The 27,390-nt window shown below is 56.0% G+C and overlaps 1 protein-coding gene across 4 annotated transcripts; it reads left to right on the top strand.

Annotated features, from left to right (window-relative positions):
• OGDHL (oxoglutarate dehydrogenase like) lies at window positions 1-27,390 on the top strand. Of its 4 annotated transcripts, XM_029245389.1 has the most exons (24): window positions 1-87; window positions 3,608-3,812; window positions 5,591-5,761; window positions 9,610-9,712; window positions 10,142-10,257; window positions 10,402-10,556; window positions 11,272-11,418; window positions 13,107-13,197; window positions 15,659-15,838; window positions 15,969-16,097; window positions 16,983-17,162; window positions 17,437-17,589; window positions 18,145-18,247; window positions 18,785-18,913; window positions 19,976-20,126; window positions 21,187-21,314; window positions 22,288-22,466; window positions 23,826-23,897; window positions 24,010-24,135; window positions 24,241-24,313; window positions 25,678-25,841; window positions 26,024-26,178; window positions 26,640-26,749; window positions 26,953-27,390. In XM_029245389.1, the coding sequence occupies exons 2-24, from the start codon at window positions 3,609-3,611 to the stop codon at window positions 26,985-26,987; spliced, it is 3,054 nt and encodes a 1,017-aa protein (XP_029101222.1). In that variant the 5' UTR covers window positions 1-87; window position 3,608; the 3' UTR covers window positions 26,988-27,390. The 4 variants fall into 4 exon arrangements, 3 of the variants coding, with proteins under 3 accessions (XP_029101222.1, XP_029101223.1, XP_029101224.1); XM_029245390.1 differs by having other exon boundaries at window positions 47-87; window positions 26,640-27,389; XM_029245391.1 differs by lacking the exons at window positions 1-87; window positions 16,983-17,162; window positions 26,953-27,390 and having other exon boundaries at window positions 3,609-3,812; window positions 26,640-26,763.

The following is a 27,390-nucleotide window of genomic DNA, read 5'->3' as shown; positions in this document are numbered from 1 at the left end:
TTGGTACAGCTAGTCGCGCACCAACTGCTCGCCTCCCCTGACCTGCAGCCTCTGGACCTCACTGCCGCGCCGACCCCCACTGGCCCGGTGAGCGCGGCGGCCCCTCCCTTCCGGGTCCCTGCGCCTCCTCCTCTCCAGCTGTGTCGCGGGAGGCCCTTCTGCTCCAGTCTCCTGGGTCCCGGGGCGCCGCAGCCCGCAGCCCTAAGCCTGGCCCGGGAGGTGGGAGGGGGAGTGAGCGTGACCTTGGCTTCGCCTTTGTTTGGCCGAGGCGTCCCCAAGGACCCTCAGCCCTTCGCGCGCATCCGACCCTGCGAGTGCAGTTCTTGTGAAGTGTTTTGCGTAAGGGAGCGAAGCTTTTAAAGGTGGGGTTTCAGGCATCAGCGTGGGTTCTCCAGCCCAAAGATTACAGACTGTCCACGCCTTTCGTGGCCTGGGGAGGGGCCTGCTGCTCTTCGCCTTCTCAAGGAGCCCTGGCTGCGGAGGGCAGCGCTGGGGATGGGGATGGTCTAGCGTTATGTGCTTGGTGGGACAGGCAGGCAGCTTCGAAGTCTCAGGACCTCGTAGTGGGGGCAGGGGGCAGGGCCTTTACAGACGGTTTTAACCGGGTTTCCGCTCACAGATGGGGAGACTGAGGCCCTGAGGGAGGCAAGACTGACCTGAGGTGGCAGCCAGCCTGGGAAGTGCTTCTCCTTCCCTCAGGGAAATGTGCGGGAATGGGGTGACCCTGAGGTCCCAGCAGGGTGCCATGATGCCCCTCCACCATGGACCCTAACCCATCCCTGCACCCCCTGCCCATATATCCTGTAGCATATTGGAATAGGCCCCTTTTACCTTTGTGCTTTTCCCACCTCTGGCCTTTAGCTCAGACCCTCCATCTCTGCCAAGGAAATAAGCACACCCCCTCCCTACCCTGCTTCCTACCTCGGAGTCTGCTTCCGTGGCCGCCTCTTGGGTTCAGTAAACTAGAGGTGGGGTTTATTCCTGAGAAAAGCCCACCCAGTTCCCAGAATGTGGGGCCATCGTAGGCCTGCAGGAGTGTGAGTCTAGGCTCTGCTGCTGCCCAGCTTCAAGGTCTTGGGATCTCTACAGTGGGCATATTGCAGAGCAGCCCAGATAGGGCCTTGCGTGCGGGAGGCTTAGTGGCCAGGGATGTCTGTCGTCATTATGCTTCTGAGGGTGGCGGTGGGGATGGTACTGACTTTATCCGTAGAGGGGAGGCCACCAAGAGCTGCCCAGAGCAACCTGCCTGTTAGTCCAGGGTGGGCTGGGCTGGTCAGGGGGTGTGCACAGTGCCTGACCCTAACTCTTCCCTTTCACCTGTGTGGGCAGGACCTGGCAGGGCAGGCTTGGGCTTTGGCTCCAGATACTGAGGTTGACTCTGTCCCCAGCCCTCTAGGGCTCCTGAGTCCTTAGGCCCTGCTGGGATTGGGGCAGGGGTGGCTGGCTGGCTGTCCTTCTGTCAGGCCGGGTGAAGGCCACAGCAGTGTCCAGCGGCTGCCCACAAACACTGTTTGTGAAACACAGTGTTCCTGCACTGGGCCAGGCTGGACACAGCCAGGCTTGTCACTACCCCCCGAGCCATCCCATTCCGCTGTGGGGGTGGGTGCCAGCAGAGAGAGCAGCTCTGGCTGCAGCCGTTGGAAGGAGCATTAGCATTAAGAGAAATCTGTGTTTACATCATGACTCTGCAGTGAGGAGGGCACAGGCTCCGAAACCACAGAGCCCTACCACTCACCAGCTTAGCCTCTCTGTGCCTCAGTTTCCCTATTTGTAAAATGGGGCTAATCCAAGTGCGCACCTCTTGAGATCGTTGAGAGGGTTAGATGAGCACAGTGCCTGCCCCCGAATCAGTGCTGACTAATTGTGCTCCTATTTTTATTCCCTCAATGGATGATCTTGGTGTCTGCTTTTCTTTGCCTTAGGATGGGGATGTTAGAGTTTCCCCATTGGGTTGTTTAGATTCTTCTCACATTCCAGGCCAGTAGCTCCTGGGCCCTATGGCCATCTGGGCCGGGGCAGCAAGCCTGTATTTGCCCAGGTCTCAGGGACCATCAGAGGGAGAGCAGGGGTTGGGACCCCGGCCCTCTGACCCCAGAACTCAGGCCTTGAGTCCCCACCCAGCACCTGGAGAGGTGCCACTCCAGGAAGAGCCAGCCCCTAGCAGCCCTCAGTAGGGCCTGGTGTCACTGGCTGGCAGGACATGCAGCTGAGCATGTGGATAGGAAGCTTGGGGCACTTGAGGCTCAGGTTCCAGCTGAACCCACCTCCTTCCTCCCTGCAGTGCAGTATATTTTTGCTTTTTAATTTTCCTCTGTTCAGACTTGCTGCTGGTTGCCCTGAGGAGCCCACTGTCCCTCGCTCAAGAAGACCGCCTCCCTGCCCTTTGCCTCATGTAAGTTTGGAGGGAAAGAGGGAGCACGTGGGCTAGGAGGGCTGTGCCATGCCCTGCCTTGGGGCCTGACCCCTTGTCGAATAGAAGGTCCAGCCAGCTGGTTCTGGTGACTTGTTTGAGCTGGGGCGGGGTGTGTGCCCTGTGAGCTGGGCACATCTGGCCCCAGGAGCATTGACTCAGGGTCAGGCCCAGGCCCAGGCAGAAAGGCACACTTTCTGGGACTGAGTTATGTGGGGGGAAGCAGGCCCTCCTGCCTGCATGGCCCCCGGTGGGGTGGCCCCGGTGCTGCACCCTACTCACAGGCTGGGATTCTCTGGGCAGAAGGGTGTTAGCAAGTATTCAGGGGGAGCCGTCTGTGCCCAGGCAATGCTGTGGAAGAGGAGGGGGCTCTGCTTACAGTTGTGTTGGGGGGTGATGTAGAGGAACAGAGGTTCTAAGAGGAGCCTCTTATCCGAGAACCTCTGTCTTCTGGGGGGAAGAGGAAGCCCCTCCCCCCCACCTCCCCATATGTACACGCGGATTCCTGAAAGCCCGTTGTTCGAGCATTTTCCCTGGGAAAGAGCAGATGAGATTGCGGGGGTGAGATGAGCTCCAGGTTCTTTTTCCTCTCCACCCTGAGTGGGCTTCCAGCCTGAATGTACCCCCTGAGCTGTTAGCTGTCCTGAGTGTAAGCTCTAGGCAGGGTATGGGAGCCAAAGAGGGCAGCTGCAACTGGGAGCTTGGCTGGGCAAGGCGCCTGCCTCTGGTCTGCCCTCCACTGTCCCCCAGTGCCCTTCCCTTCTCTGAGCCTCAGTCGTCCCCGATGTGAAGTGGGGCCATTGAGGCCCGTGTCATTGGCCTTCTGGCCTGGGAGGACATGCTGGGCCTATACTGCAGTCAGGGGAAGTCACTGGTCCCTTTTGGTCACAACGACTAGAGACCCAGCAGTGCCATGGGCCTCGGGATAGTACAGCTCAGCCAGATGCCTTGCTTCTGGCCTTTTCCTGACCGGGCATGGAGCACCCAGTCCCTGGAGGACTCCGCTGCCTGAGTTCCGGGGTGTTCAGGAGGCCTGGCTGACTGTCCCTCTCACCTCTGTCTCGTCACTGCCTAGCCCAGGGCCACCTGCCCAGTAGGCCCAGCAAATGCCATACGAGTGGATGAGTGGCTGCCAGAGCCTCCTTCCTTCCATCCCAGCCCTGTGGTTTATGTCTCTCCCTTGTTGCCTGTGTCCAGAATGAGTCAGCTGAGGCTGCTGCCATCCTGGCTTGGGGCACAGGCCTCGAGGCTCCTGGCCGCACATGGCGTCCAAAGGTTCAGCTGGTACAGCAGGTCGTCTGGGCCACCGGCCACCTCCCCAAGCAGCAAAGTTGGAGGCGGCTCCAGTTACATGGAGGAGATGTACTTCGCCTGGTTGGAAAACCCCCAGAGTGTCCACAAGGTTGGCACCCCAACCCTGCCCTCTGTGCAGGAGAGAAGGTCCTGGGGCTGGGCTGTGGAGAGGGGAGTGGGGAGAAGCAACTTGCCTGCTGTGTGACCCCGGGCAGGTTTCTTTGTCTCTCAGGTCCTCCATCATCTTTGTGAAAGAGCTTGGTCCTCATATTGGGTGAGGAAAGTCCATTGCTGTCCTGTTGCTGGACCAGCCAGTGGGTGGTGGTCTGTCTTGAGAAGCCCTGATAATGCCCTGCTCAGTCACACCTGGTCTGAGGCCTGTCCCTGCCCGCTTTGTCATGCAGTGCCGTCTCCAGATGGCCTCTTGTTATATAGTTTGGAGCATAAGTGTTTACATATATAGTAAGCTGATAAAATAAGTACCCACTGATGGTAAAAAAAAAAAAATCAAAATCAGATGCCAGGACAAAAGTGAAAAGCGTAGCTGCTCTCTCTCCTTCACTCACATGCCTCAGAGGAAAGTAATATGTTCACATGATCCAAAAACAAAAAGTATTAAGTTCTACAGTGAAAAGCCTTCCTCCCATTCCATCCTGTATCTGCTCAGCTCCTACCTGTCTGTTCCCCAGTCTATTCTTAATTTCTTCTGTATCCATTCAGATAAACTTATTGCAAACATAACTCTGGATTCTCCCCCTTTACACAAAAAGTAACATGTAACATCCACTCTTTTGCCCCAGGCTTTTTTCACTCAGCATACATCTCCAAGATTTTCCATGTCAGTACCTCAAGAGCCTCATTTTTCTTTTTCCCAGCTGTATAGTATTCCACTGTTTGGATGGATGTTCTACATCCATCCCCAGGGACAGGCATCTGGCTCGTTTCCAGTCTCTGGCTGTCATGACCGGTGCTGTACTACATCATCTTGTACGTTCATCATCCTGCACGTGTGCAGCTAACTGTGGCATAAATTCCCCAAAGTGGAATTGTTGGGTTAGAGGGCATCTGTGTACATAATTTTGATGGGTGTTGCCAAATTGCTTTCCACACGGCTTGTACCACCTTATTCTCCCACCAGTACTGTATGAGAGGGCATAGAGGAAAGCACTTTTGTATGTGTTCTGCTAGAACGTGGAGGTACTGGTGCATGTGCCCATCTGCTTTTGTTTCTGCACGAATAGTAGCAAAGCATACATCCTCTTCTGCTGTGTTCACTTTACAACATATCTTGGCAATATTCCACATCCACAATAATAAATGTGTCTTTTTAAAAAAAGACTACATAATTTTCCAGAATCTAAATTTACCATCATTTTTTTAACCAGTTTCCTATTGATCACTGCTTAGATTGTTTTTACATTGTCATTTTTATAAAGTCTCCTGCAGGGAACATCCTTGTACATGTAGGCACACCTGTCCAAGTACATCTGTAGAATAAATTGCTGGCAGTGGAATTGCTGGTTCAAAAGATACATGCATTGGAAATGTTGAGGGCCTGCCTGCCCTTACCCTCCACAGAGCTGCCTCCAACCCACAGTGTGTGAAGGCATGTTTTGCCTAGGGATAGAAGCCCGTTTCATACATAAAGCCCCTTGATCACACCTTATAACCTCCCCCACCCACTACCAAGCTGGGTCCTGAAGAGATCCAGAATTTGGGTGGGGGCCCTGGGCTGATTGAGAAGGATATTGTTGGCAGGGTCCTGGGAGGGCCCTGAGAGCTATGGTGGTGAAGGAAGACTGATGTCCCCTAGGGCCCCAGCCTGGGCCACCCCGCACTACTCCCAGGCCCTAACCTGGCTGTTTTCTTTCTTCTGCCCCTGCCCAGTCCTGGGACAGTTTCTTCCGGAAAGCCAGTGAGGAAGCCTCTTATGGCCCGGCTCAGCCCCGGCCCCTTTCTGTTGTCCCTGAGAGCAGGCCGGCAGTGTTGAGCCGGACCAAGACCAGTAAGCTGGTGGAGGACCACCTGGCTGTGCAGTCTCTGATCCGGGCCTACCAGGTGAGCGGCTGGGAGGGTACAGGCTCCTGGGGTGTGGCCAGGTGCTGACGGCAAGAAGACTGGCTCAGCTCCAGCGTCACTTCAGGGAGCTTGGTGGCTCTGGCCCCTCCTCCTGCTCTTTGTCACGTTACCATTCACATCACTTACCACCCCCTGTATTTTCTGTGCAAAGTGGTTTGTTTGTGGTTTTTCTCATCTGTGGCCCACACCACTCTGCCCCAGAACCTGGAGAAGTACTTAGTGAGTGATCAGTTTCAGTGAGTGTTGAATGAAAGGTGAGTAGATTGCCCCTTGTTAATGTCTGTTTTCTCTTGACTGAGCATTCCAAGAGGACAGGGGCTGATGTCCAGCAGGTGCTTAATTAGTATTTGTGGAATGAATGAATAGTTCATTAAGCAGCTCTCCCCCATCAGCTACTCTGTCCTGGAGACTTAGGCTCCCCTCTGCTGGGTTCCCAGGCTGGGCCCTTGGCTATGTCAAAGAGTCCTGATGATGTTTCCTATTCTTGGTCTTGACCGAACAGGACTAACCGGAGGGCTGTACTGGGTGTTCACTCCATAAAAATGTAATCATTTGGGATCTGTCTGGGAATCAATGGCAGGAGGTATTTCATAAGAGAAACTTGTCTTGAAGACATGCAGAAGGAAGGGTAGGGGCATCCTGCGGTGCTTGGTAGAGACTCCGTGGGAGGGTGCAGCAAGCTGCTGCAGGAACTCGGGGGAGAGGGAGGCCTTAGCAAATGGAAATGGCACCTTGCCTCTGAATGATGTACTCTGTATGGGATGGCAGCTGCCTGCCCAGGTGTGCTGGGGCGGAAGAGGAAATGTGCACAGGACTGGGCTCCCTCACTGGCCTCAGGACCCATGGATCGTGGGCCACCTGCGAGGAAACAGCAGTGATTGTAATTATGTTTTTCTTGGCTGGCTGAAAGAGGCAGAAAGTGATCTGACTGTTGACTTTGAAAAAGGACAAGGAACATAAAACTCTGTATGAAATACGGGGTAGCATTCAGAGTATGGCCTGAAGGCCTTATCTTCTAAGTACAGTCCCAGCTCTGCAGCAGCTCTTTGTTCTTTCACTGGCCAAGACCAAAGCACTAGGGTCCTTCCAGCAGGATGGTCTCCGGATTCAGGAATGTTACTCCATACTTGCATGATAAAAATCTGCCTGGTAGTGAGCACCTACTGGGTGGGCTGTAGCCCCTCACAAGTCACTTGGGGGCTGAGCTCTGGTTTGACCCATCTGCACATAGTACTGAAAAAAAAAACCCAGGCTGCTTCTTAATGCATGTTTTCAAGCATATAATAGGTAGAAGAATTATGTAGTGAACCCCCATCAATACAGGGCCAGTCTTGATTCATCTTACCCACCTCCGGCTCCACCCATAGCCACTGATTATTTTGAAGCAAATCCCAGACTTCATATCATTTCATTCATTGAACGTTTCAGCATGTATTTCCAGAGGTAAAGCCTCCTTTAAAAATATTCAAATATGGACTTCCCTGGTGGTGCAGTGGTTGAGAGTCCGCCTGCTGACGCAGGGGACACGGTTTCGTGCCCCGGTCCGGGAAGATCCCACATGCTGTGGAGCGGCTGGGCCCGTGAGCCATGGCCGCTGAGCCTGCGCATCCGGAGCCTGTGCTCCGCAACGGGAGAGGCCACAACAGTGAGAGGCCTGCGTACCGCAAAAAAAAAAAAAAAAAAATTCAAATATACCGTGATAGTATTATCACACCTAAAAATAGTAATAATCCTTAATGTCACTAAATACCCAGCTGGTATTCATGTTTGCCTGTTTGTCCTAGGATTTCTTTTTACTGCTTGTTTGAATCAGGATCCAAATAAAGCCCCAGGTTGTGATATGTTGACATGGCTTTTCAAGCCTCTTGTACTCTACTCTGCGGGTTCCTCTCCATTTCTTTTTGTGTTTCTTGCTCTGTGTGTGTGTGTGTGTGTGTGTGTGTGTGTTTGTGTGTGTATATAAGAAACCAGGTTGCTTGTCCTATAGCGTTTTCTCGAGTGTGGATTTCGCTGATTGCATCCTCATGGTGTCACTTCATCTGTCCCTTTGCCCCATGTAATTTCTGTAAATTGGTAGTTAGATCTAGATGCTTGATCCAGCATAGATTTGATTTTTTCTGTTGTTGCAAAATCAGCTTCCTGGTGGTGATGGGCACTTCATCAGTTAGCAGCTAAAGATAATTATTTCCTGGACACATTAAGTCATTGGGAGTGGTAAAAGTGGTGATATTCTAATTCTTTCTTTCTTTGTTTATTACCTGAAATACTTCTCTTGTGAGAACCTTCCCTTTGTCAGCTCTGTTTATCCTGAGGTACAAATTGTATAGGGAGGGCAGGATCAGTGCTTGACTTTTCCTTTTGTTGTTGGATTTTCAAAATTATGACATGGTTTCCTAGCATCCTCCAAAGATGGCCAATAAAGGTTTTTCTTCTTTTTCATAGTATGATATGAATGCATGAATTTAAACATATTTAATGAGTTTTAGTCTGCTATAGATATTATCCTTTTTGTTGCTCAAAATGTGTCCTTATTCCTAGCCCCAGTAGTGTTTGAGCACCCCTTTGCTATCTGGTAGGACAAGATGCTTTGAGCTCATCTCGCACATTTCTGTCCAGCCAGTTCTCCAGGGAGTGAGGGAGTATTTACTGCTATTGGTTTGGTCATGACTTCTGGGTTCTTTTGATGGTTAGAGCCAGGAAATATGTATTTTTTTAAAGATACCATACTTTATGGGTTTATACTGATGCTTCTATATACATCAAATGTAGGACTTAGTGTTTGTCCTTGACCTCATCAGTCTTATGTCACCATCTCCTTTTAAAGATACCAAAAATAGAGGTTTTCAAAGACAGCAATACAATGACTTACTTGATTTTCCCACAATCCACACGTGACAGTCTGAGAATACAATTCTAGTACTACCACTGCTCATTGGTACTGTAAATGAATTTATGATCTTTTTATTCCTGCGGTTTTGTTTGTCTTGGGGGAATATTCTGTTAGTCAGTTGGAATAGTTCCTCTCTTTGTAGTTATGCCACCAAATGGATGCATTAATTCATTTGTTTTGTCTTACTTTCAATTTTTAAAACTTAATTTTGTTTTATAGTGATATAAAATATTTATAAGATTCCAAAGTCAAATCGTCAATGCAAGATATATTCTTAAAAGTCTAGCTTCTAGCCCTGCTGCTCTGCCCTATTTTGTCCTTTCCCTATAGGTAATAATTTTCCTTATTTTATAGTTTTCTTATTTTACTGTATATTCTTCTAATGCATATATTTATTTGTAGACATGCAAATATATACAAATATATGCAAATGCATGCATTTACTTTTCTCTTCCCTTTCTTAGATACTGGGTAGTTTACCACACACACTTTTCTGTAATTTGCTTTTTTGCTTAATAATATTTTGTAGAGACAACCTCATAGTAGCAGTTAGGAATTTTCCTCATTCCTTTTAGCAGCTCTGTAGTATTCCCTGTGTGGATTTCCCATATCCATTTGCCAGTCTCCTGTTGATGGACATTTGGGAAGTTTTTAGAATTTTGCAATTACTAATAGTACTGTAGTAACTACTCTTGTGTACGCATTCTTTCCTGTTTTTGAAAGCTGCATGTTGTACTTTGAAACAGAATTGAGCTCCTGCCACCTTAGTGGCTATGGTGGGGTCTCCTAGGCAACTATTCAGTGGCTGGGTGCTAGAGATATGTGGAAACTTGAAATTCTGAAGGGGGACTTGAGGGGCCGGGGCCCAGAATCTCAGTCTTGGTGAGGGCTGTCCAGCTGTGTTCCAGCTCCTCCCTGACCTTTTCCCCTTCTCCAGATCCGTGGCCACCATGTGGCCCAACTGGACCCCCTGGGCATTCTGGATGCAGACCTGGACTCCTTTGTGCCCTCAGACTTAATCACCACCATTGATAAATTGGGTGAGTCGGAACCCTTTCCTGTTGCCCTGGCGACACCAGAGCCAGCTGGTGCCTGTGCCCGGTGAGGGGCTCTGAGCCTACAGTGCCTCTGGGTCTTGGGTTTCAGCAAGCAGCCTGGGAGGCTTGCTTCTGACCCTTGCCCAGCTATTCATGGTGTCCCTGCAAGGGAGGTCTCCCCGTCTTCCCTAGCTGGTGTGCCACGCTCAGCAAGCTTGAGACACCTGTCCAGGCCCACCCTTATGGCGGCAAGCTAGGCTCTGACTCATGCCCCGTGCCCTGCAGACAGAGGGCCTTTGAGCTTTAGGCTAGACATGGCGGGAGGGTCCTGGGGGCACTGTTGGGAGGTCTGGGGATACAGCTGGGCTCCACCTGGGCCTGACCTCCCTCTCTCCTCTCTGCTGCCCGGGCTCTGCCATGTGTGCCTCCTAGCCTTCTACGACCTGCGGGAGGCTGACCTGGATAAGGAGTTCCAGCTGCCCACAACTACCTTTATTGGAGGCTCTGAAAACACCCTTTCTCTGCGGGAGATCATTCGGCGCCTGGAGGTGAGCACAGGCAGGTGTGTCGGGCATAGCTGATGAAGCTCTGGCGTGCGATAGAGGGAGGGAGGGCACTGCCTTTTCTGTTCCAGATCCCAAGGCGGTTGGTCTTCTTCTTGGCTCCTCGTGGAGTGCTCCCCTTTCCCCCAGAACACATACTGCCAGCACATTGGTCTGGAGTTCATGTTCATCAATGACGTGGAGCAGTGTCAGTGGATCCGGCAGAAATTCGAGACCCCTGGCGTGATGCAGTTCTCCAGTGAGGAGAAGCGGACCCTGCTGGCCCGGCTGGTGCGCTCTATGAGGTCAGGCTCCCAGCACCACCCCGGGCAGCCTGAGTGGCTGGGGGGCCTGCTCCAGGGCTGTATGAAATGTCCCAGGCCCTGGCTAAGAACCTAGGAGGGTGCCTGGTAAGGGAAGGCAGGGCTGGATGGTGCTCCAGGAGAACATGACACCGAATGAGGGTGGAAGTGGCAGAAAGATGTCCCTGTGTGGAATGAGTGTAGCAGCGCCTTCCTGCAGGCGGGGCACTGCCTGGCTCTGCCCCTGAACTTCTCTGAAGCTGGGTCTGCCCAGGGCTGCGGGGGCCTGGAGGAGCCCCTGGCCCAGCTGCTGGGAGTAAAGTGGCTCCCTGAGCAGTGACGTGTGGGCTGGAATTTGAGTTGAGCTGTGAGGCATCTTTGGGGCATGATGAGAGAGCCCCAGGGCACGTGTGTGCTGGAGGGCAGTGGTCTGGGAGCAGGGGAATGGCTAGTTGGAGCAGTGTGACTAGAAGGGGAAGAGAGGGTGGTAACTGGGAATGGATGGAGCCAGAGGTCTGTTGAAGTTGGGAGGACCCTCAGCCTCCCCGCCGACCTATGCTGCTTGCTGGTAGGAGCACCATGGTGTCTGTGCCAGGTCCTGGACTGCGCAGAGGGAGGTGGCTTTGCAGCTTCCTGTGTCCTGGCATCCTGCTCCAAGCCCTCATGAACAGCCCCCAGGAGCCCAGCCTCTCCACCCTTCCCCATCTCTCCCAAGCAGGTTTGAAGATTTCCTGGCCCGGAAGTGGTCCTCTGAGAAGCGGTTTGGCCTGGAGGGCTGTGAGGTCATGATTCCTGCCCTCAAGACCATCATCGACAAATCCAGCGAGATGGGGATCGAGAATGTCATCCTGGGGATGCCACACAGGTGTGCCCTTCTCCTCCAGGCCCAGCAAGCTGAGGTGGATAGGAGGCTTTGAAAATCAGAGCAGGAGTGTTGGTGGGACCTGGGGATAGAGGCAAAGTGGTCTAGAAAGTTATCAGAGTCCCTGGGCCCTGGGCTGCTCATCACAGAAAGCACGTGGCCAAAGCCACATGGAACCAGGCTCTCTTAAACTGTTTCTCTCTCACCATGTTGCTGTTGTCCCCAGGAGTATTGAGGTTACAGAAGAGGGGTATATCATGCTACTTGAGGTTCCTGTGGACAAGGGGATGTGGAGGGACACATCCCAGGGAAGTGAGGGCAGAGCCTGGGCAGGTGGCCTCAGGTTCGCATCCCCTGGTGGGAGGTCTCTGGAGGTGAGCCGAGGGTCTCTTTCCCCGGCTGCAAGCTGGCCACACATTTCCTGTGACTTTGATAAAGACTTGGAAGGATGGTCTGGCCACTGGGCAGTTACCTCTGAGCTGGAGCCTGTGGGCTAACAAGGAATATGGCCAAGGTGGCCAGGGGTCCTGCTAAATGGGCTGGAAGAAGACTGCTGAGCAGTTTGGGGGGCAAAGCCCCTGCATTTCCTGTGCCTGTTTCCAGCTGCTCACAGGTGGGCCAGCCCCGGACTGCATCAGCACCAGGGGCATCCCCACGCTGTGGGCTGGCCTCCCGGGAGCCCGAGCTTTGCCACACAGGCTCTGCGCTCTGGGGGTCCCAGAAATGCTTGGTGTCTGGTCAGAGGGTCGTGCAGAGCTGGCCCCGTGGTCTGAGGAGGCAGGGGCATACGTGGCTTCAGTAGAACTGTGGGAGAGGATGGTGCTGGGCCATTAGGCAGCTCTGGGACTGGGTGGTGGTGCTGGCCAGGCTCCTGGCCTGAGGAGGGCTCCAGAGTCAAGGGCTGCCCTCGGCCAGGCCTCCGTATTTGGGGAGGGGCCTTTGAGGCCGGAGGCTTTGCCCAGAGGGGCTGAGGGTTGTTCATATGGCTCCTGTGATCCCACAGCCCTGCCACCACCGCAGAGCAGGAGAGGGGCCCGCTGGAAGAGCGCTGCCCTTCTGTCACTGGGCCGTGCAGGGCTGGAGGTCAGGGTGTGAGCAGGCCTGGGGCCTGCGTCCGCTGGTAGTCTATGGGGAGTGGGTTTGGAGTCACGTCCTGTGCCCCCATCAGGCTGGTGCCCACCCATGAATAGATTGCCCCGATGGGAAGTTCAGGCTGGACTGGAGAATCCCTGGGCCTGGCTGCTTTCCTCCCCCCACCCCTCAGTCCTCACTCAGCTCCTCTGGACAGGTCCTCTGGTGACTCCTGATCTTAGGGGCAGTCCAGTCCCCTCTTCCCTCTCCTTATCACTTCCATATCACTGGGCTGGGGTGGGGAGCCATGTGTGAGCAGCTGTGATTCGTTAGCAGCTTGGGGTCAAGGTGCTGGGTTGGGCTCAACTTTTGGTTGGGGAGAGGGGTGAGTAGACACCCTGCCTTGAGGCTGGGTGGCTCCCTGCTCGCGAGGGCCTCCTGAATCTGAGTTGTAGGGGTGGATGCCTGCCTGCCCAGGGGGGCCGGCCAGCTGGACCCACTCACACACCTTGTAGATTGAGGCGGGATGAGAGGGTGGGGCCTTCCAGCCCCCATGCTAACTCTGATAGGTCCCAGGTGGGCAGGGAGCATGGTAAGAGCCCTGCCCCCTCTGGCTCCAGGGGCAGGCTGAACGTGCTGGCCAACGTCATCCGCAAGGACCTGGAGCAGATCTTCTGCCAGTTTGACCCCAAGCTGGAGGCGGCGGATGAGGTGGGTGCCAGGCCCAGGCCCCAGAGCCTCTGGAGAGCTGGGTATTTGGGATGTGGACTGGAGAGGGCCTGGGCCAGGAGCTTGCAGGCTCAGACAGACCTTGAGGTGGATGGACATGCAGAAGAGTGGGAGAGAGGCTGGGGGTGTCTGTGTGAGGCTCCTAAGGTGTTTTGGAGCCAAGTGCTATGATCTCCAACAGCTGGGAGAGCCCTCGGGTAATCTGGGCTAACCTCCCTCTTTCCAGCTAGGGGGACTGAGGCCCAGAGAGGTGTGCAGGGAAGCGCCTGAAGTTGTTCAGTTCAGCTCATGTGGCCATACCTCTGTGCCCAGGGTCCTGTCTACCTTCCCTGAAGGGCTGCCTCACTCACTTGTTTGACCAGCACAGCATTGGGAGGTCAGGACGGTTTCCTGTGCCCACTGATGAGCAGAGAGAATATTTTTCTGCCCTCACCCCCTTCCTGGCACGTATACATGTCATGCATGCCTCATACCCCATGCCTCTGCCCATGCTGGGCCCTCAGCCAGATGGCCTTCCTCTCTTCTGCTCTCTGCCTCTTTCCCAGCCCTGCCCGTCTCCCCTTCTAGTGACTTTTCTGGTCCTCCAGGCAGAATCCTGTCTCTCCCTCCTCTGTGCCTCCTTTCCCAGCAGATCCGTCTCTACTCTGGCCTTTTCCATCACGCGCACGCACACGCGCACACGCGTGCGTGCTTGTGTGTGTGTTTGTCTGTTTTCCCTTCCAGGCTGGTAGCAGGGTGATGGCAGGGACCTCATTCCCGAAGCCCCAGCACTCAGCACAAGTGCATGGTTTGTTAAAATGAACCACATTAAATGACTGCTCCAAAATCATCCAGCACGTTAGGCCAGAGTAGGAATAGAATCCACATCTGCTGGCTCCCAATCCAGAATCTTCCCGCCATCATGTTCATTTTGCTCAAGCACCTTCATCTCTCTGAGCCTCAGTTTGCTCTTCTATAAAATGGGGATAAAAGTTCCTGCCCCCAGAATGGTTGTGAGGAATCAGAGACAACATGTGAGTAAACTGTAAAACCTGGCCAAAGGACACTTTAAACAAATTTACTTTTTTTTAATAGAAAAAGTAATGTGAGCATCGTTTGAAGAAAAGATTACACAATGAGTGTGTTTCCCTTCTGAGACCCCTTTCCTGCTCCCCATAGGCTCTGCTGTGGTCAGTTTTTGTGTTAAAGTGTGTACTTCCAGAAATGTTCCACGCAGTGCGAACACACATATGTGTTCAGTACAGCTTTATTTGTAAAAAGCCAGGGGAGCAGCTCGTGATGCCTCTGGCCACCTTGCTGTTTTCACTTAACGGGCTGTCACTGTTTCAGAGCTGCACACAGAGCTCCCCAAGCTTCGAGTGCCCCTCTGGTTTCTGCTATCTCCTGTTGATGAGCATTAGGTGGTGGCATGAGTGTCTTTGCGCACATGTGTGCACTTTTAGATGGCATCCGAGAAATGCGGTGGCTGGAGCTGAGGAGGTAGGAATGAATTGCCCTCCAAAGAGCTTGCAGACAGCAGCGAGCCCACACGCTGTGTGCGAAGGTCCCAGGCCCCCGGCTTCCCTTACTCTGTCCAACCTTTCCATCTTTGCCAATGTTCTATGTCCAAAAGTCACTGCATTTGAACATATTTCTCTGTTTCGAATTTGAGCGTCTTTTCACATGTTTAAGTCATGGGTGCCTTTTTCTGTAAATTCCTTTTCCTGGCTTTTGCTCATTTTTCTATGGGTTTTTTGGGCTTTATCTCACCAATTTGTAAAAATGCCTTATGTATTGAAGGAGTTAGCCCTTTGCCTGTGTTTGTCTGATAAGTATTTTCCCAGCTTGATTTTTTTCCCCTAATACTGTGCATGGATCTTCTTCCCACATGGCAAATATATTAGATTTTAGCTGTCTTATCCTTTATGGCTTCTGAGGTTTGTACATTGTTTAGAAAGACTTTCCCTACTCCAAGATCATAAAGTATGTCATGTTTTCCCCTGATACTATGGCTTTGTCTGTACATTTTTGGTTACTTTGGTGTAAGGAGTTAGGTACGGGTCCTGCTCCAATGTGTGCCCAGAGGCCTAGCCCGTGGTCTCAATACAAATGAAGAGCCGCCCTTCATTTCTGTGCCTTCACTGCAGCTGGCTGGCCGCTTCCTACGGGTGCCTTACCCCTTCCCCACCCTGCCATCGTTAATGCGGAGAGGATGGTTGTTGATAATGTGGAGGGGCTCCAATAAGGGAGCCAAGGCCCAGGGAACCTGCCTACCTTTCTTAGGCCAGCCTGGAGGGCAAGAAGGGCGTTGTGCTGGGTTTGGGGAAAGGATGCAGGTGTGAGTCAGGGACAAAACAGCCTTCCCAGGGAGCAGAATCCAGGGAACGTCCCAGCGCCACTGTAAGCTTGCATGTCTGGGATAGGGTGGGGGGGGAGGTTCATCACAGGCCACCTCAACCTTCAGGGCTCCGGAGATGTCAAATATCACCTCGGCATGTACCATGAGAGGATCAACCGAGTCACAAACAGGAACATCACTCTGTCGCTCGTGGCCAACCCCTCCCACCTGGAAGCTGTGGACCCCGTGGTGCAGGGGAAGACGAAGGCAGAGCAGTTCTACCGCGGGGATGCTCAGGGCAAGAAGGTGAGCTTGCCTGGGCCCTGAGGTCCTGGGTTCTGAGGGGTGGGCTCTGAATCTCTGAAGTCCAGGAGCAGGGCTGGGCTTCTCGGGCTGCGGCATGGGGGCCCCTCCTGGCTTATATCCTGCCCTGCAGGTCATGTCCATCCTGGTCCATGGGGATGCCGCCTTCGCTGGCCAGGGTGTGGTCTATGAGACCTTCCACCTGAGTGACCTGCCCTCTTACACCACCAACGGTACCGTGCACGTCGTCGTCAACAACCAGGTGAGGGCCTGGGCTGCGTGCTGGGCCCTGCCAGTGTCGTCCATCCCTGAATCCAGGCAGCACTTTGAGGGGACGAGTGAGGCGTTTCTGGGTTTAACCCCCCCGCTCTGCTACTTACCAGAGTGTGATTTCAGGCAAGATGCCTGATCTCTCAGCCTCGGTTTCCTGGTCTGTGGAACTGGGAGGTGTATACATCTGTCTGTCTCTGTCTCTGTGTCTCTCTGTCCTTCCCTCTGCAGCCCCCTCCCCCCGTATTATATATGTGAGAAAGCAGTAAGGTCAGAGGAAGATGGGTATAACCAGCACCTAGCAAGCACTGAGGCTGAGCATGTAGCTAGATGCTGCCTTGAGCTGCATGTGACCCAGGCAGTCTTAGAGCACAACTCTCACAGCCTTTGCTTTTAAAAAAGGTAGCTGTGGTTAATAACAGCTCTTCTTCTGAGCCTGTAAAGCCCTGGGTTAGCTACCTTATTCGCATATTAAGTCATTTAACCTTCACAGTATAACCCTGTGAGGTAGGAATTTAATGAGCCCTTTTAATCGATGAGGAAACAGGCTTTGGGAATTAAGTACCTGGCCCAAGGTTGTACAGTTAGTAACTGGTGAGACTGGGTTTTACCCCAACTTGCGCTCCCCACTCCCACTGTATAAAAATGATTGCAGGAGAAAGAGCAGACATGATTCCCCTGGTGTTACCGCCGTCCCCGTGGGGCCCACGGCTACGTCTGATTTTGAGGTCATCCACTGTTAGCCCATCGTGTCCCCTGCACCTCCTGAGCACACCCGATGGACCTCGAGGCAAAGACGCCTCTCCCCTGGCCCCCGGCCCTCTGGTCTCCCAGGTGGCTGCTGCTGTCCAGCTCTCAGTGCCTCCTGCTTCTGCAGATTGGCTTCACCACGGACCCCCGGATGGCCCGCTCCTCACCATACCCCACCGACGTGGCCCGTGTAGTCAACGCGCCCATCTTCCACGTGAATGCAGACGACCCAGAGGCCGTGATGTATGTGTGCAGTGTGGCGGCCGAGTGGAGGAACACCTTCAATAAAGACGTCGTGGTGGACCTGGTGGGTCTGGGGAACTGAGGTGGAGGTGCTCGGACTGTCCCTGCCGTGGCAAGTGCGCCGGGTCTGCAACATCTTTGCTAGTCGGGGCTGAGCGGCAGGTTTAGAACTGCTGAGCACCATCTCTGCGGAGGCCTGGGGGTGGGGCATTTGGTGATGGGTTGTAGTGGGGGCTGGTGAGGCCTCACGGAATGTGGCCTGCCAGGTGTGTCCCAGTTGTGCAGTGACTGCGCCAGCCACACCGCCTGGGCGCGGGACCCACCTTCTGTCCCTGCAGGTCTGTTACCGCCGGCGTGGCCACAACGAGATGGACGAGCCCATGTTCACGCAGCCGCTCATGTACAAGCAGATCCACAGGCAGGTGCCTGTGCTGAAGAAGTATGCAGACAAGCTCATCGCTGAGGGCACAGTGACCCTGCAGGAATTCGAGGTGGGCCCGGTCAGCGCCTGGGATCAGCCTGAGACGGTTGCTGATGTCATCAGCCCAGTGCTGGGCACTGGCGGTTTATAGAAGTAGCCAATATGGTCCTTGTCCCCAGTAGCCCCCAGTTATCAAGGGGGACAGAGGACCAAAGACATTTACAGCCTGGTGGGGTACAGTGAACGCTGCGATGCGTGGAAGCCCATCCTCAGGCCAGAGTCCAAGAAGGCTTCCTGTAGGAGGTAGCCCTGAGCCGGGTTTGACCCCATAGTTATCTGTGGATGTGCTTGCCCTCCCACCTGCAGGGAGCTCTCAGAGCAAGGACTGTGAGTCTTCCCTGCGTTCCTCCAAGTCCCTTGCTGAGTGGAATCACCTGAACTCTTTCCAGGATTCCCCCTGCACTCTGGGACTTTTATCTCTGGCCTTAAGGTCCCTGTGGGCCAGTGGGCAGACAGTTCCTCTAGAACGTGGTGAGAGGGACCAGGGTTTATGAGTCTGGGTTGACTCAGCGTCCGGCTGCCCAGGGCATCACTGCCTCAATCCAGGCCTTCACCCTGATTTCAGGAAGAAATCGCCAAATATGACCGGATCTGTGAGGAGGCGTTTGGCAGGTCCAAGGATAAAAAGATCCTGCATATAAAGCACTGGCTGGACTCCCCCTGGCCTGGTGAGTGAGCAGCGTGTGGCTGAGAGTGTTTTGCCTGGGCGCTGGCCTCTGGCACTGGGACCAGGACTGGAGTGATCCTGAATGAGGGCAGTCTCTGCCCAGCCCAGAGGCTGTGGGCTTCGTCCCTGAGACCCCTGAGGCTGTGTGGGACTGATTCCTGCAGGTGGGGTAGGCGGGAGTAGAGGGAGATAGTGTCGCCCTCGGGACACATGTGATGAGCTGCTTCCTGGAAAGGGCTGGGTCAGGGAGGGTGGACCGCAAAGTGGAGTAGGCCCTGGGGGAGGGGTGCTCAGCGGGCCTCTCTGGGGCGGAGCTAGATGGCTGTGACCCTGGGTCCAGGGAGGGGCCTCGCAGGCGCCGGAGGGGAGGATGTTAGGTGGGTGCTGTCAGCTGTCCCAGGTCCCCAGGATGGGCTCAGGGTTTGAGTGCCATTGGGGTTAAGGGAGTGGTGGGCCCCTGAGTCCTGGGGAGACAGCCTGGCCAGGGGAGCTGAGGCCCCACTGCCACACACAAGTCACAGAGCCTCTGCCCTCTCAGGCTTCTTCACTGTGGACGGGGAGCCCAAGAGCATGACATGCCCAGCCACGGGTATTCCAGAGGACATGCTGACCCACATTGGTGAAGTGGCCAGCTCTGTGCCCCTGGAGGACTTTAAGATCCACACGGGTGAGGTTGCTGTGCAGGCTGCAGCATGGGCCACTGTCCCAGACATCGTGCCCCAAGGGAGATGGCATCAGGAGTCAGGGAGGCCCGGCCCTCATCTTGACTTGGTCTTGGGTAGATCAGCGGAGCTCTCAGTGCCTCCTTTGTGCCCCATGAGGTGCCTGTGTTAACAGCTCCTCTCAGGGTGAGCAGATGTGGATGCCACGCTCCCAGCTGGGTGCTGGTGACCAGGCTTCTGTGGGACACCTTGTATTTTCCCAATGCCTTTGCCGAGGGCATCCCTGCATCAGGCAGAAGGAGAGCAGGGAAAGAAGGGCTTCCCATGGAGGGGGCGGTTGGGCCTAGAATGTTGGGCGGCAAGAGTGCTGGGCTGGGTGGATGACAGAGGGCGACCCTAGGCTAGTAGGTCGTCACTGGCTGCGCCTCTTGGCCACGATGGTGTCCATCGTGGCCTCTGCTCAGGCAGCCTGGAGGGCCCCCGCGATGGTAGTGGGGTCCCTGTGCACCCTCTGAGCAGCCTGTGGGCGTTCCAAGAGGATTCCTCCACATGCACGTGGAGGCCCAGGTGTCTTGGGGCACCGGCTCTGTGCAGTCACACAGGGTCTGTGTGGGTGTAGGGCTGATGGGCGCCCAGCCTGGGCCGGGTGCCTGGGCTCAGATCCAAGCACCTTCATAGCTATGTGATCGTGAGTAAATGAATTCCTTCTTCTGAGCGTGTCTTCTCATCTAGGGGTGGGGGAGTTTGGTACCTCTCCCGTGGGCTTATGAGAAACGTCCCTGAATCAACGAATGCGGCGTACGCATGTGGCGGATGATTGCCTAACGGTGCCTGCTCCTTCCTGCAGGGAGGGAGGCTGGTGGGGATGTGGGCTCAGGCTGGCCCTGTGTGTTGGCTGGAGTGGTGATGCTGGAGGAGGGGCCTCCTGCATCCTGCCGGGGCCCTGCTCGGTGGGAGGGGTGTACACTGAGTATATACACACCCGGCCCAGGTCCCAGGGACTATGGCTGTCCCAGATGGGGTGGCCAAGCCCCTGTGGCCTTCAGGCTGGCCCTCCCCTCCCGCAGGCCTCTCTCGTATCCTGCGGGGCCGTGCGGACATGACCAGGAAGAGGACAGTGGACTGGGCGCTGGCAGAGTACATGGCCTTTGGCTCCCTGCTCAAGGAAGGCATCCATGTGCGGCTCAGTGGGCAGGACGTGGAGAGGGGCACATTCAGGTGAGGGTGGGGGGCTCTGGGCCCTAGGCCCTATGGGCATTAGCCTTGTGCCTGGGGGGAGCTGAGAGCTCAGCTGCGCTGGGGATCTCTCACAGTCGGCCCAGGGTCTCTGGAGTGGAGTGGCCCTTCCTTCTCTTCCTAGACCTTGTCTGGGAAGCCAAGGAGGTGTTCTCAGGTAACTCTATCAACATGCTAGCCCCCACCCTTGGGCCAAGCTGTCTGAGGGCTGCTAGGCTGCCTGCCTCTCTGTCCCCACGGGGCCAGCGTGCAGAGCTGACTGCTTGGCCAGAGCTGTTGGTTGATGTCAACCCTTGTGGTTATCTATGGTCCTCAAGATCCTTTGTTTCTCTTCTGTGAACTGCTGTCAAGCCAGCTCCCTGCCATCATCTTGCTTGTTCGCAGTTCGGTTTTGGGTCCAGATGAGGGACTTTACACTTGCCGGTTGTCCTCATTACATTTACTCTGTTTGGGACCCCGGATGTTTGGGATCTCAACTCCGTCTCTGCCATGTTAGTGAGTCCTGGAGGTGTGGCTTCCAGTATTCGACAGGCCATCTTTCCCACGTCCCACTCCCTCATCACTGCTGGTCTTGCTCCAACCAGGGTACAGAGGGCCACTCCACTGCACCCTGAGTTGCATGTCAGTCCTCACAAGGCTTGGGGTTTGGCCAGGGGGGCCCCCCTTATGCACAGGAATTCCTGCCTCCTGTAAACCTGGACAGAGCAGGTGAGGTGGTAAAGGGGCTAGCAGGATGGGCAGGGAGATGGTGCCCCTGGGGTGTGGCCTCCTAGGGTCTCAGGCTCCACCCAGCATCTGGGAGGTCGGCAAGGCAGGTCTCATCGGATCCCTCCTTAGGTGAGAAGCTGAGCCTCTCACGCCTGTGCTCCAAGACCCCCAGGGCATGTGTGAGGGCACCAGTGGGAGGGGAGGCTGCCCAGAGGAAGGACCAGATCGCTCTGGTCTTCCACGGCCTTCTTGATGTCGCCATCCTGTGGGACTTTGCCTGGTGTCCTGCTCAGTCCGCCCGCCTCCCCCCCCTTCCTGGTCTGTGTCTCTGCAGTCACCGGCACCACGTTCTCCATGACCAGGAAGTTGACCGGAGGACGTGTGTCCCCATGAACCACCTCTGGCCTCACCAGGCCCCCTACACTGTGTGCAACAGCTCCCTCTCGGAGTACGGAGTTCTGGGTGGGTCAGAACTCTGCCTGCAGGTCGGGCGGGCCCTGAGATGCTTGGGGACCAGAGAGGGTCTTGCACCTCAGGGTGTCTGTTTTTGTTGTTTTGACCGTGGTCTGGGGCTGGGTGGGGCCAAAGAGGCTCAGAGGCCCCTGGGTGGGGCCGAAGAGGCTCAGAGGCCCCTGGGTGGACCTGAGTCCTCGGACAGCCCTGAGGGACAGTGGTTGGGCTGCCCCCACCTGAGGCCACATCAGAGATGAGGTCCTGTCCCATCTGGCCCCTCAGAGAGCACAGATGGGGGGTGGGGGTGCAGTCTGGCCTGGGTGGGAGCTCTGGATACCAGAGCTTGTCCCTGGGCAACAGTGGGCCCAGACAGAAAGCCCCATCGAGTCCACTGACTGCTGCTGCCACTGACCGGCCCTGAGCCTGGCCTGGCCACCTCCACGTTCCTGACCTCTGTCTTGCCCTCTGTGCCACCACACCCAGCAGCCCCGTCTCGAGGACCCCTCCCTAGACTCTGGGCTACCCAGAATGCCCCCCTGCACTCTCCCTTAGCTTGACCTTTAGCTGGCCTGCTTCCTCCCAGAAACGGGAACCCACCGAGACTGGCCACCGCTTCTGGGGAGCTGCCTCTGGGGCTGTTCCTGCCCGTTCCCCTCAGCAGCCCCGCCATATTTGGGGGGCCCCTTGGCAAATGGGCCCTGCTGCCTCCCCAGGGTGTCTTTGGAGTTGACTCCTGGCCTACATAAGGCTGAAGCTGGCTGTACGTGAGGTCAGGGCTGAGAGTGGCATCTCTGGGTGTGTTGCCGGTGGCCAGGAAGGGAGATCCTGGTCTTTGGGCGCCAAGGAGTCCCCGGGCGCTTCTGTCCTGCTGGGAGGGACGGGCGGGGCAGGCAGCGCGTGGGAGGAAGGGCTGGGTCTGGCCGGAGCCACCACCACTTGGGGACCGTGTGTGACAGGCTCTGCCTCGGCGTCTCCCGTTTAGGCTTCGAGCTGGGCTACGCCATGGCCAGCCCCAACGCCCTGGTCCTCTGGGAGGCGCAGTTTGGTGACTTCCACAACACGGCCCAGTGTATCATCGACCAGTTCATCAGCACGGGCCAGGCCAAGTGGGTTCGGCACAATGGCGTCGTGCTGCTGCTGCCCCACGGCATGGAGGGCATGGTGAGGGCCGTGGGGGCGGGCCCCGGCCGGCCTGGGAGAGCGCGGCTAGACCTTGGCCACTTGCAGAGTTGAGGGGGGGTATGTGCCTCCCAGTCCCCCGGAAGCACATGGGTCTGCAGGGTGGGGCCTGCGTAGCTCTGCGTCACCGCTGCTGAGGTGGGTGATGCTGCTGTCCCAGCAGTAAACGGAACGGACATGCCTGAGCGCCTGCTTTGTGCCGGGACCTGTTCCCACTTTCCAGATGAGGAAACTGGGGCACAGAGAGGTGGAGTAGCTTGCCTAAGGTCACACAGCTAGTAGCTGGAATTTGAACCTATGTTGTCGGGGGAACCGCATGTGGGGGAGAAGGAGGATGTGCAGGCCCTCGGGGAGGGGAGGAGCACAGCATCAGGAGATGCCAGCCTGGTGGGTGTGTGGCCTGACCAGGTGGAGCGTGGGCAGGGCTGTGCTGGCTGCAGTGGATGGCCCCGAGGACCCACTCAGCTTGGACTGGTCACGTGGTCAGGGATTGATCAGTACTGCTCAGAGTCAGGTCTCCCTGTGCCGTGCACTTTACACGCCACGTATAATCCTATGGCATCCTCACAGCTGGACCAGGCAGTCAGTCCTGTTCCCGTTTCACGTGCGAGGAGAGAAGGCCTGTGACTGCCCACAGTCTCCCAGCTGTAAAGGTGGCTGGCATCTCACTGGGTGGAGCGTGAGTCAGGCTGGTTGCGGAGGGTTGGGCCGGCCTGGCTGGTGCCTGTGGCCATGGGTCCTTGGGGCGTCCCCACTAAGGGAGGAGCAGGTCACCCCTGTCCCACGGAGAGCCAGCTTGGAGGACAGTGCGGGGGGTCTTGCTGCTCTTATGGAGCAGAGCAGCCCCGTGGGCCAGGGTAGGAGTAGGAGTCAGACCTGGGTTTGAATCTGTCCCTTTCTGGCTTAGTGACCTTGAGGTTGTTTCTTAATCTCTTTGTCCCTCGCCTTCCTCATCTCCATCGCAGGGCTGCTTTCACAAGACGAGAGAATAATCTGTGTGGGGTCCGTAGAGCTATGTCTGGCACACCACGGGCACATAGTAAACAGTCACTGCTGTAGGTCAGAACATTCTAGAGAAAGAGCATCTTGGCCTTTTTGCTTTTTCCTTCTGCCCCACATGTTCACACATGGTGGCTGTGGCCAGACCCTCATCGGAGGCTACCTCCCTACTCTTGTCCCACATTCCTGGTGCTTTCCTGTGGTTGAGACTCCGGAGTGAGGGCATCTCCTCCACGAAGCCCTTTAGACTCTCCCCCAAGCTCAGAGTCCCCGTCCTGGGTGGCAGATCCCCAGTCCCCCCCGAGCGCTGGCCAGCCTGGGCTATCTGGCATTTGCTCCCAGGGCCCGGAGCACTCCTCAGCCAGGCCCGAGAGGTTCCTGCAGATGAGCAATGATGACTCGGACGCCTACCCCGTGAGTGTTGCCCGCCCTCCCCCAGGACAGGAGTGCACGCTGCCCTGCCCAGCAAGGCCAGGGTGTGGATGCCACAGGCAGGCCACCTCCCAGCCGCACCCTGCCCCTCCAGGCGTTCACCCAGGACTTCGAGGTGAGACAGCTCTACGACTGCAACTGGATAGTGGTCAACTGCTCCACGCCGGCCAGCTACTTCCACGTGCTGCGCCGCCAGATCCTGCTGCCCTTCCGCAAGCCGGTGAGCCACCCGCCCTGGTCGTCACCGTGACCGTACCGGGGCCAAGTGCAGGGCACCCTGGCCAAGCAGGGGCGGCTGGCAGCCGGGCACGTGTTTCCCTTCCAGCTGATCATCTTCACACCCAAATCTCTGCTGAGGCACCCAGAAGCCAAGTCCAGCTTTGACCAAATGGTTTCTGGTATGTGCTGGGCGTGTGGGGGAGACGGCTGATGGGGGGCCTGGTGGCCCACGTGTGGCCTCTGCTCCCGGGACTCTTCCGTTCTTGCCTCTGTCTGTGGCTCTGTTGGCCCTGAAGCAGCTTCTGGCATGATCCCCGCCAGCAGCTGGGTTGGGAGGTTGGTGCAGCGGCCGGGTGGCTGAACCCACTTGGGTCACTTATGCAGAGCACCAGGGCCAGAGGAGTGCACTGGGACCCCGCAGCCTCCCAGCAGGGCCGGCCTGGCTGCGCCGGAAGAGCTTAGAGGCAGGAGGCCTGGTAGAGGTCTGCTAGTTCGTGGGACACTGAGTATCAGTTCACTCATCCGTTGTTTTCTCTCATGAGCCGGACAGACGTTGCTGGCCCTGGGGAGCCAGCGGCCCCTCCAAGAGCTCTCAGCCTCATTTAGCTGGGAGTCGGAGGTCAGATAAAGCACCCGAAGGACCAGGTTTTGGAAGTGAGACGTGACCCAGTGGAGGATCAGGGAGGAGCAGGTGTGGGGCCTTGAGGCTTGGCAGAGCAGAGCTGTCTGGGAAAACGGTCCTGGGTTGTAGGCAGAGGGGCAGGGGCTGGCCAGGAGGACCTCAGTGGCGTGGACAGGTGCTTGTTCTTCACGTGTGTGTGTGGGCATCCCCTCAGATGTGGCGGGTGGCTGAGCCAGCAGTGCAGAGCTCTGGCGTTGGGCTGGACCGCCTGGGCTGAGTGCCTAGTACTGGTGGGCCCTGGCAGCCAGTGACCCTCTCTGCCACAGTGTCCTCATCTGGGTTGCAGGGACCCTACAGTACCTTCCTCAGAGGTTTTTGTAGTATTTTTAGTCTGGTGCCTGGCACATGGCATGAGCTCAGGAAGGAAAAGTGGATGGGACTTGGGGATGGAGGCTGGGCTCTGGGGCTGAGAGGGAGGACTGTGCAGGGTTCGCCTTCCAGCTTGGTGACGGGGTGGATTGAGTGTGCCTGGGAGGTAGGCATGGCTGGATGGGGAGCAGGTTTGGGACAGTGACGCTGTCAGATGGGGATGTGACATCACCTCTGTCCCGTTCAGGGGCTCTCCCCATCATCCCCAGCGCCCCCCCCCCCGCCCCATCACCTTATTGTTGATGCTCCCAAGGCTCTGCCCTTGGCTCCAGCCACTGTCTCCACCCTTGTCCCTATGACGTCTCAGAGTGTCCTCTGTCCCCTGCTCCACTGTTTGGCTCAAGAGGTTCCTATTGCAGCCACAGGTCTAAATCTGGGGCTTGTCTTAGTGGCCAGGGAGAACCTGGAGGTGCCAGGGATGTGGACCTGATTCCCAAGCTGCTCTGGCCCCTCTGGGAGCAGACGCCCCTGCCATGACCTGTCGGTCCCCAGGGACCAGCTTCCAGCGGGTGATTCCTGAGGATGGGGCTGCGGCGCAGGCTCCCGGGCAGGTGCGGCGGCTCATCTTCTGCACGGGAAAGGTGTACTATGACCTGGTGAAGGAGCGGAGCAGCCAGGGCCTGGATGAGCAAGTGGCCATCACACGCCTGGAGCAGGTGCGCCCGAGCCCCTCAACTGCTCAGAGTGACGAGCAAGGTCATATCGCCAGCCCCCTGGCCCTGGGCAGCGTGCCAGGGCTGGGGCCAGTGAGGGAAGCGGTGGCTGCTCTCCTGGGGGCCTGGCATGCGCATTTCCCCCTTCCCCTAGCTATTCCCTTCTTTCTCCCTGTCTGTCCCAGATCTCTCCATTCCCCTTCGACCTGATCAAGCGAGAGGCAGAGAAGTACCCAGGTGCAGAGCTGGTGTGGTGCCAGGAGGAGCACAAGAACATGGGCTACTACGACTACATCAGCCCGCGCTTCATGACCATCCTGGGCCGAGCGCGGCCCATATGGTACAAGGCTGGGTGCAAGGGGTTGCCCGCCATTTACCCCTCACGTCTTCCAGGCCTGAGGCTCTGGGGGCTTGAGGCCCCATCCTGGCTCTGCCCACCCCATTTGCTGTGTGACCCAGCACTGGCCACTGCCCTTCTCTGGGCTGCATTGGAAACTGAGGAGTTGGGCCCCATAGTCCCTGCTGGCTCTGTGACTGTCAGTGACAGATCAGCTTCCCCATCAGGGATCCTCTTTAATTTGGCCTTATGGAGGGGAAACCTTTGTGTTTGTTCTGCAGCCAGAACTGAACTAGAGAACCTCCTGTGTGTCTCAAATCTCCTACCTTTGATCTTAGGCCAGTGGCTTGGCCCCTTGGAACCTCAGGCTCTTCGTTTCTGCAGCTGGATTAGACCCGGTGCAGTCCTGGGGTAGCAGCAGGGCCAGGCTCAGCCCTCCGCTTAGCTTGACTCTCCTCCCCCAGGTATGTTGGCCGAGACCCAGCAGCTGCACCAGCCACAGGAAACAGGAACACTCACCTGGTGTCTCTGAAGAAGTTTCTGGATACTGCCTTCAATCTCCAGGCCTTTGAGGGCAAGACATTTTAGAGCCTGCCTGGGTCTTGCTGTGGGGTTGTTGAGGCCACCGGGGACATTAGGGACTGGCTGGCTCTTCTGCCCAGGAGAGGGACTGTCAGGGTCCCCAAGATAAAACATACCCATGCAGTGATTAAGGCCAAAGAGTAGGTACCGCTGGCTTCGGTATTATGCCACCTTGGGCCTTTGTGTTTATTTCAGAATCTCTTAGGGCTGAGAAAGCCAGAGGGGTCTGATAGATGGGCTGTAGTTGTAGAGTGTTTCTCCAGCTGCCCGGGTCTCTCTGGAGTGTTCGTGTGGCTTCTCCGTCTGTGTCGTTCCTGTCTCTGCAGACAGACAGCCACCCAGGAGCCCGTGTCTCTGGTCTCTGTCTCCCAGCCTGGTAGACTTGACTGCTGCTCACCCTGTCCTTGTTCGTCTGTGGATTCAAGAACTGTTCTCTTTTGTGCTCTTAGAAATAGAGATCTTAGCAATAACAACCAGGTGAAGCAAAACCATGCCAGGTGATTTATATGTGCTCTGTTTTATGGGGTGTGTCATAATAAAATATGTCAGCTTCTGTGTGAAATACAGCCAAGGCTCACATGTACCAAAGTAGAAAACCAAATAATGGAGAAATTAGAAAATGCTTAAGGGAGA

This window comes from Monodon monoceros, unplaced genomic scaffold (assembly GCF_005190385.1).
Source record: "Monodon monoceros isolate NGI ecotype Baffin Bay Population unplaced genomic scaffold, NGI_Narwhal_1 Super_Scaffold_4, whole genome shotgun sequence".
In the NCBI taxonomy this organism is placed as follows: domain Eukaryota; kingdom Metazoa; phylum Chordata; class Mammalia; order Artiodactyla; family Monodontidae; genus Monodon; species Monodon monoceros.
Note: the sequence above shows the minus strand (reverse complement) of the source record. Positions and strands in the feature narration are given on the sequence as shown.

Excerpts from the sequence above, each read along its gene's own strand:
- OGDHL (XM_029245389.1), top strand. The coding sequence starts at position 3,609 with ATGAGTCAGCTGAGGCTGCTGCCATCCTGGCTTGGGGCACAGGCCTCG. Across the intron at positions 5,762-9,609 it reads CTCTGATCCGGGCCTACCAG|ATCCGTGGCCACCATGTGGC; the intron begins GTGAGCGGCTGG and ends CCCCTTCTCCAG. Across the intron at positions 20,127-21,186 it reads GTGGAGAGGGGCACATTCAG|TCACCGGCACCACGTTCTCC; the intron begins GTGAGGGTGGGG and ends GTGTCTCTGCAG.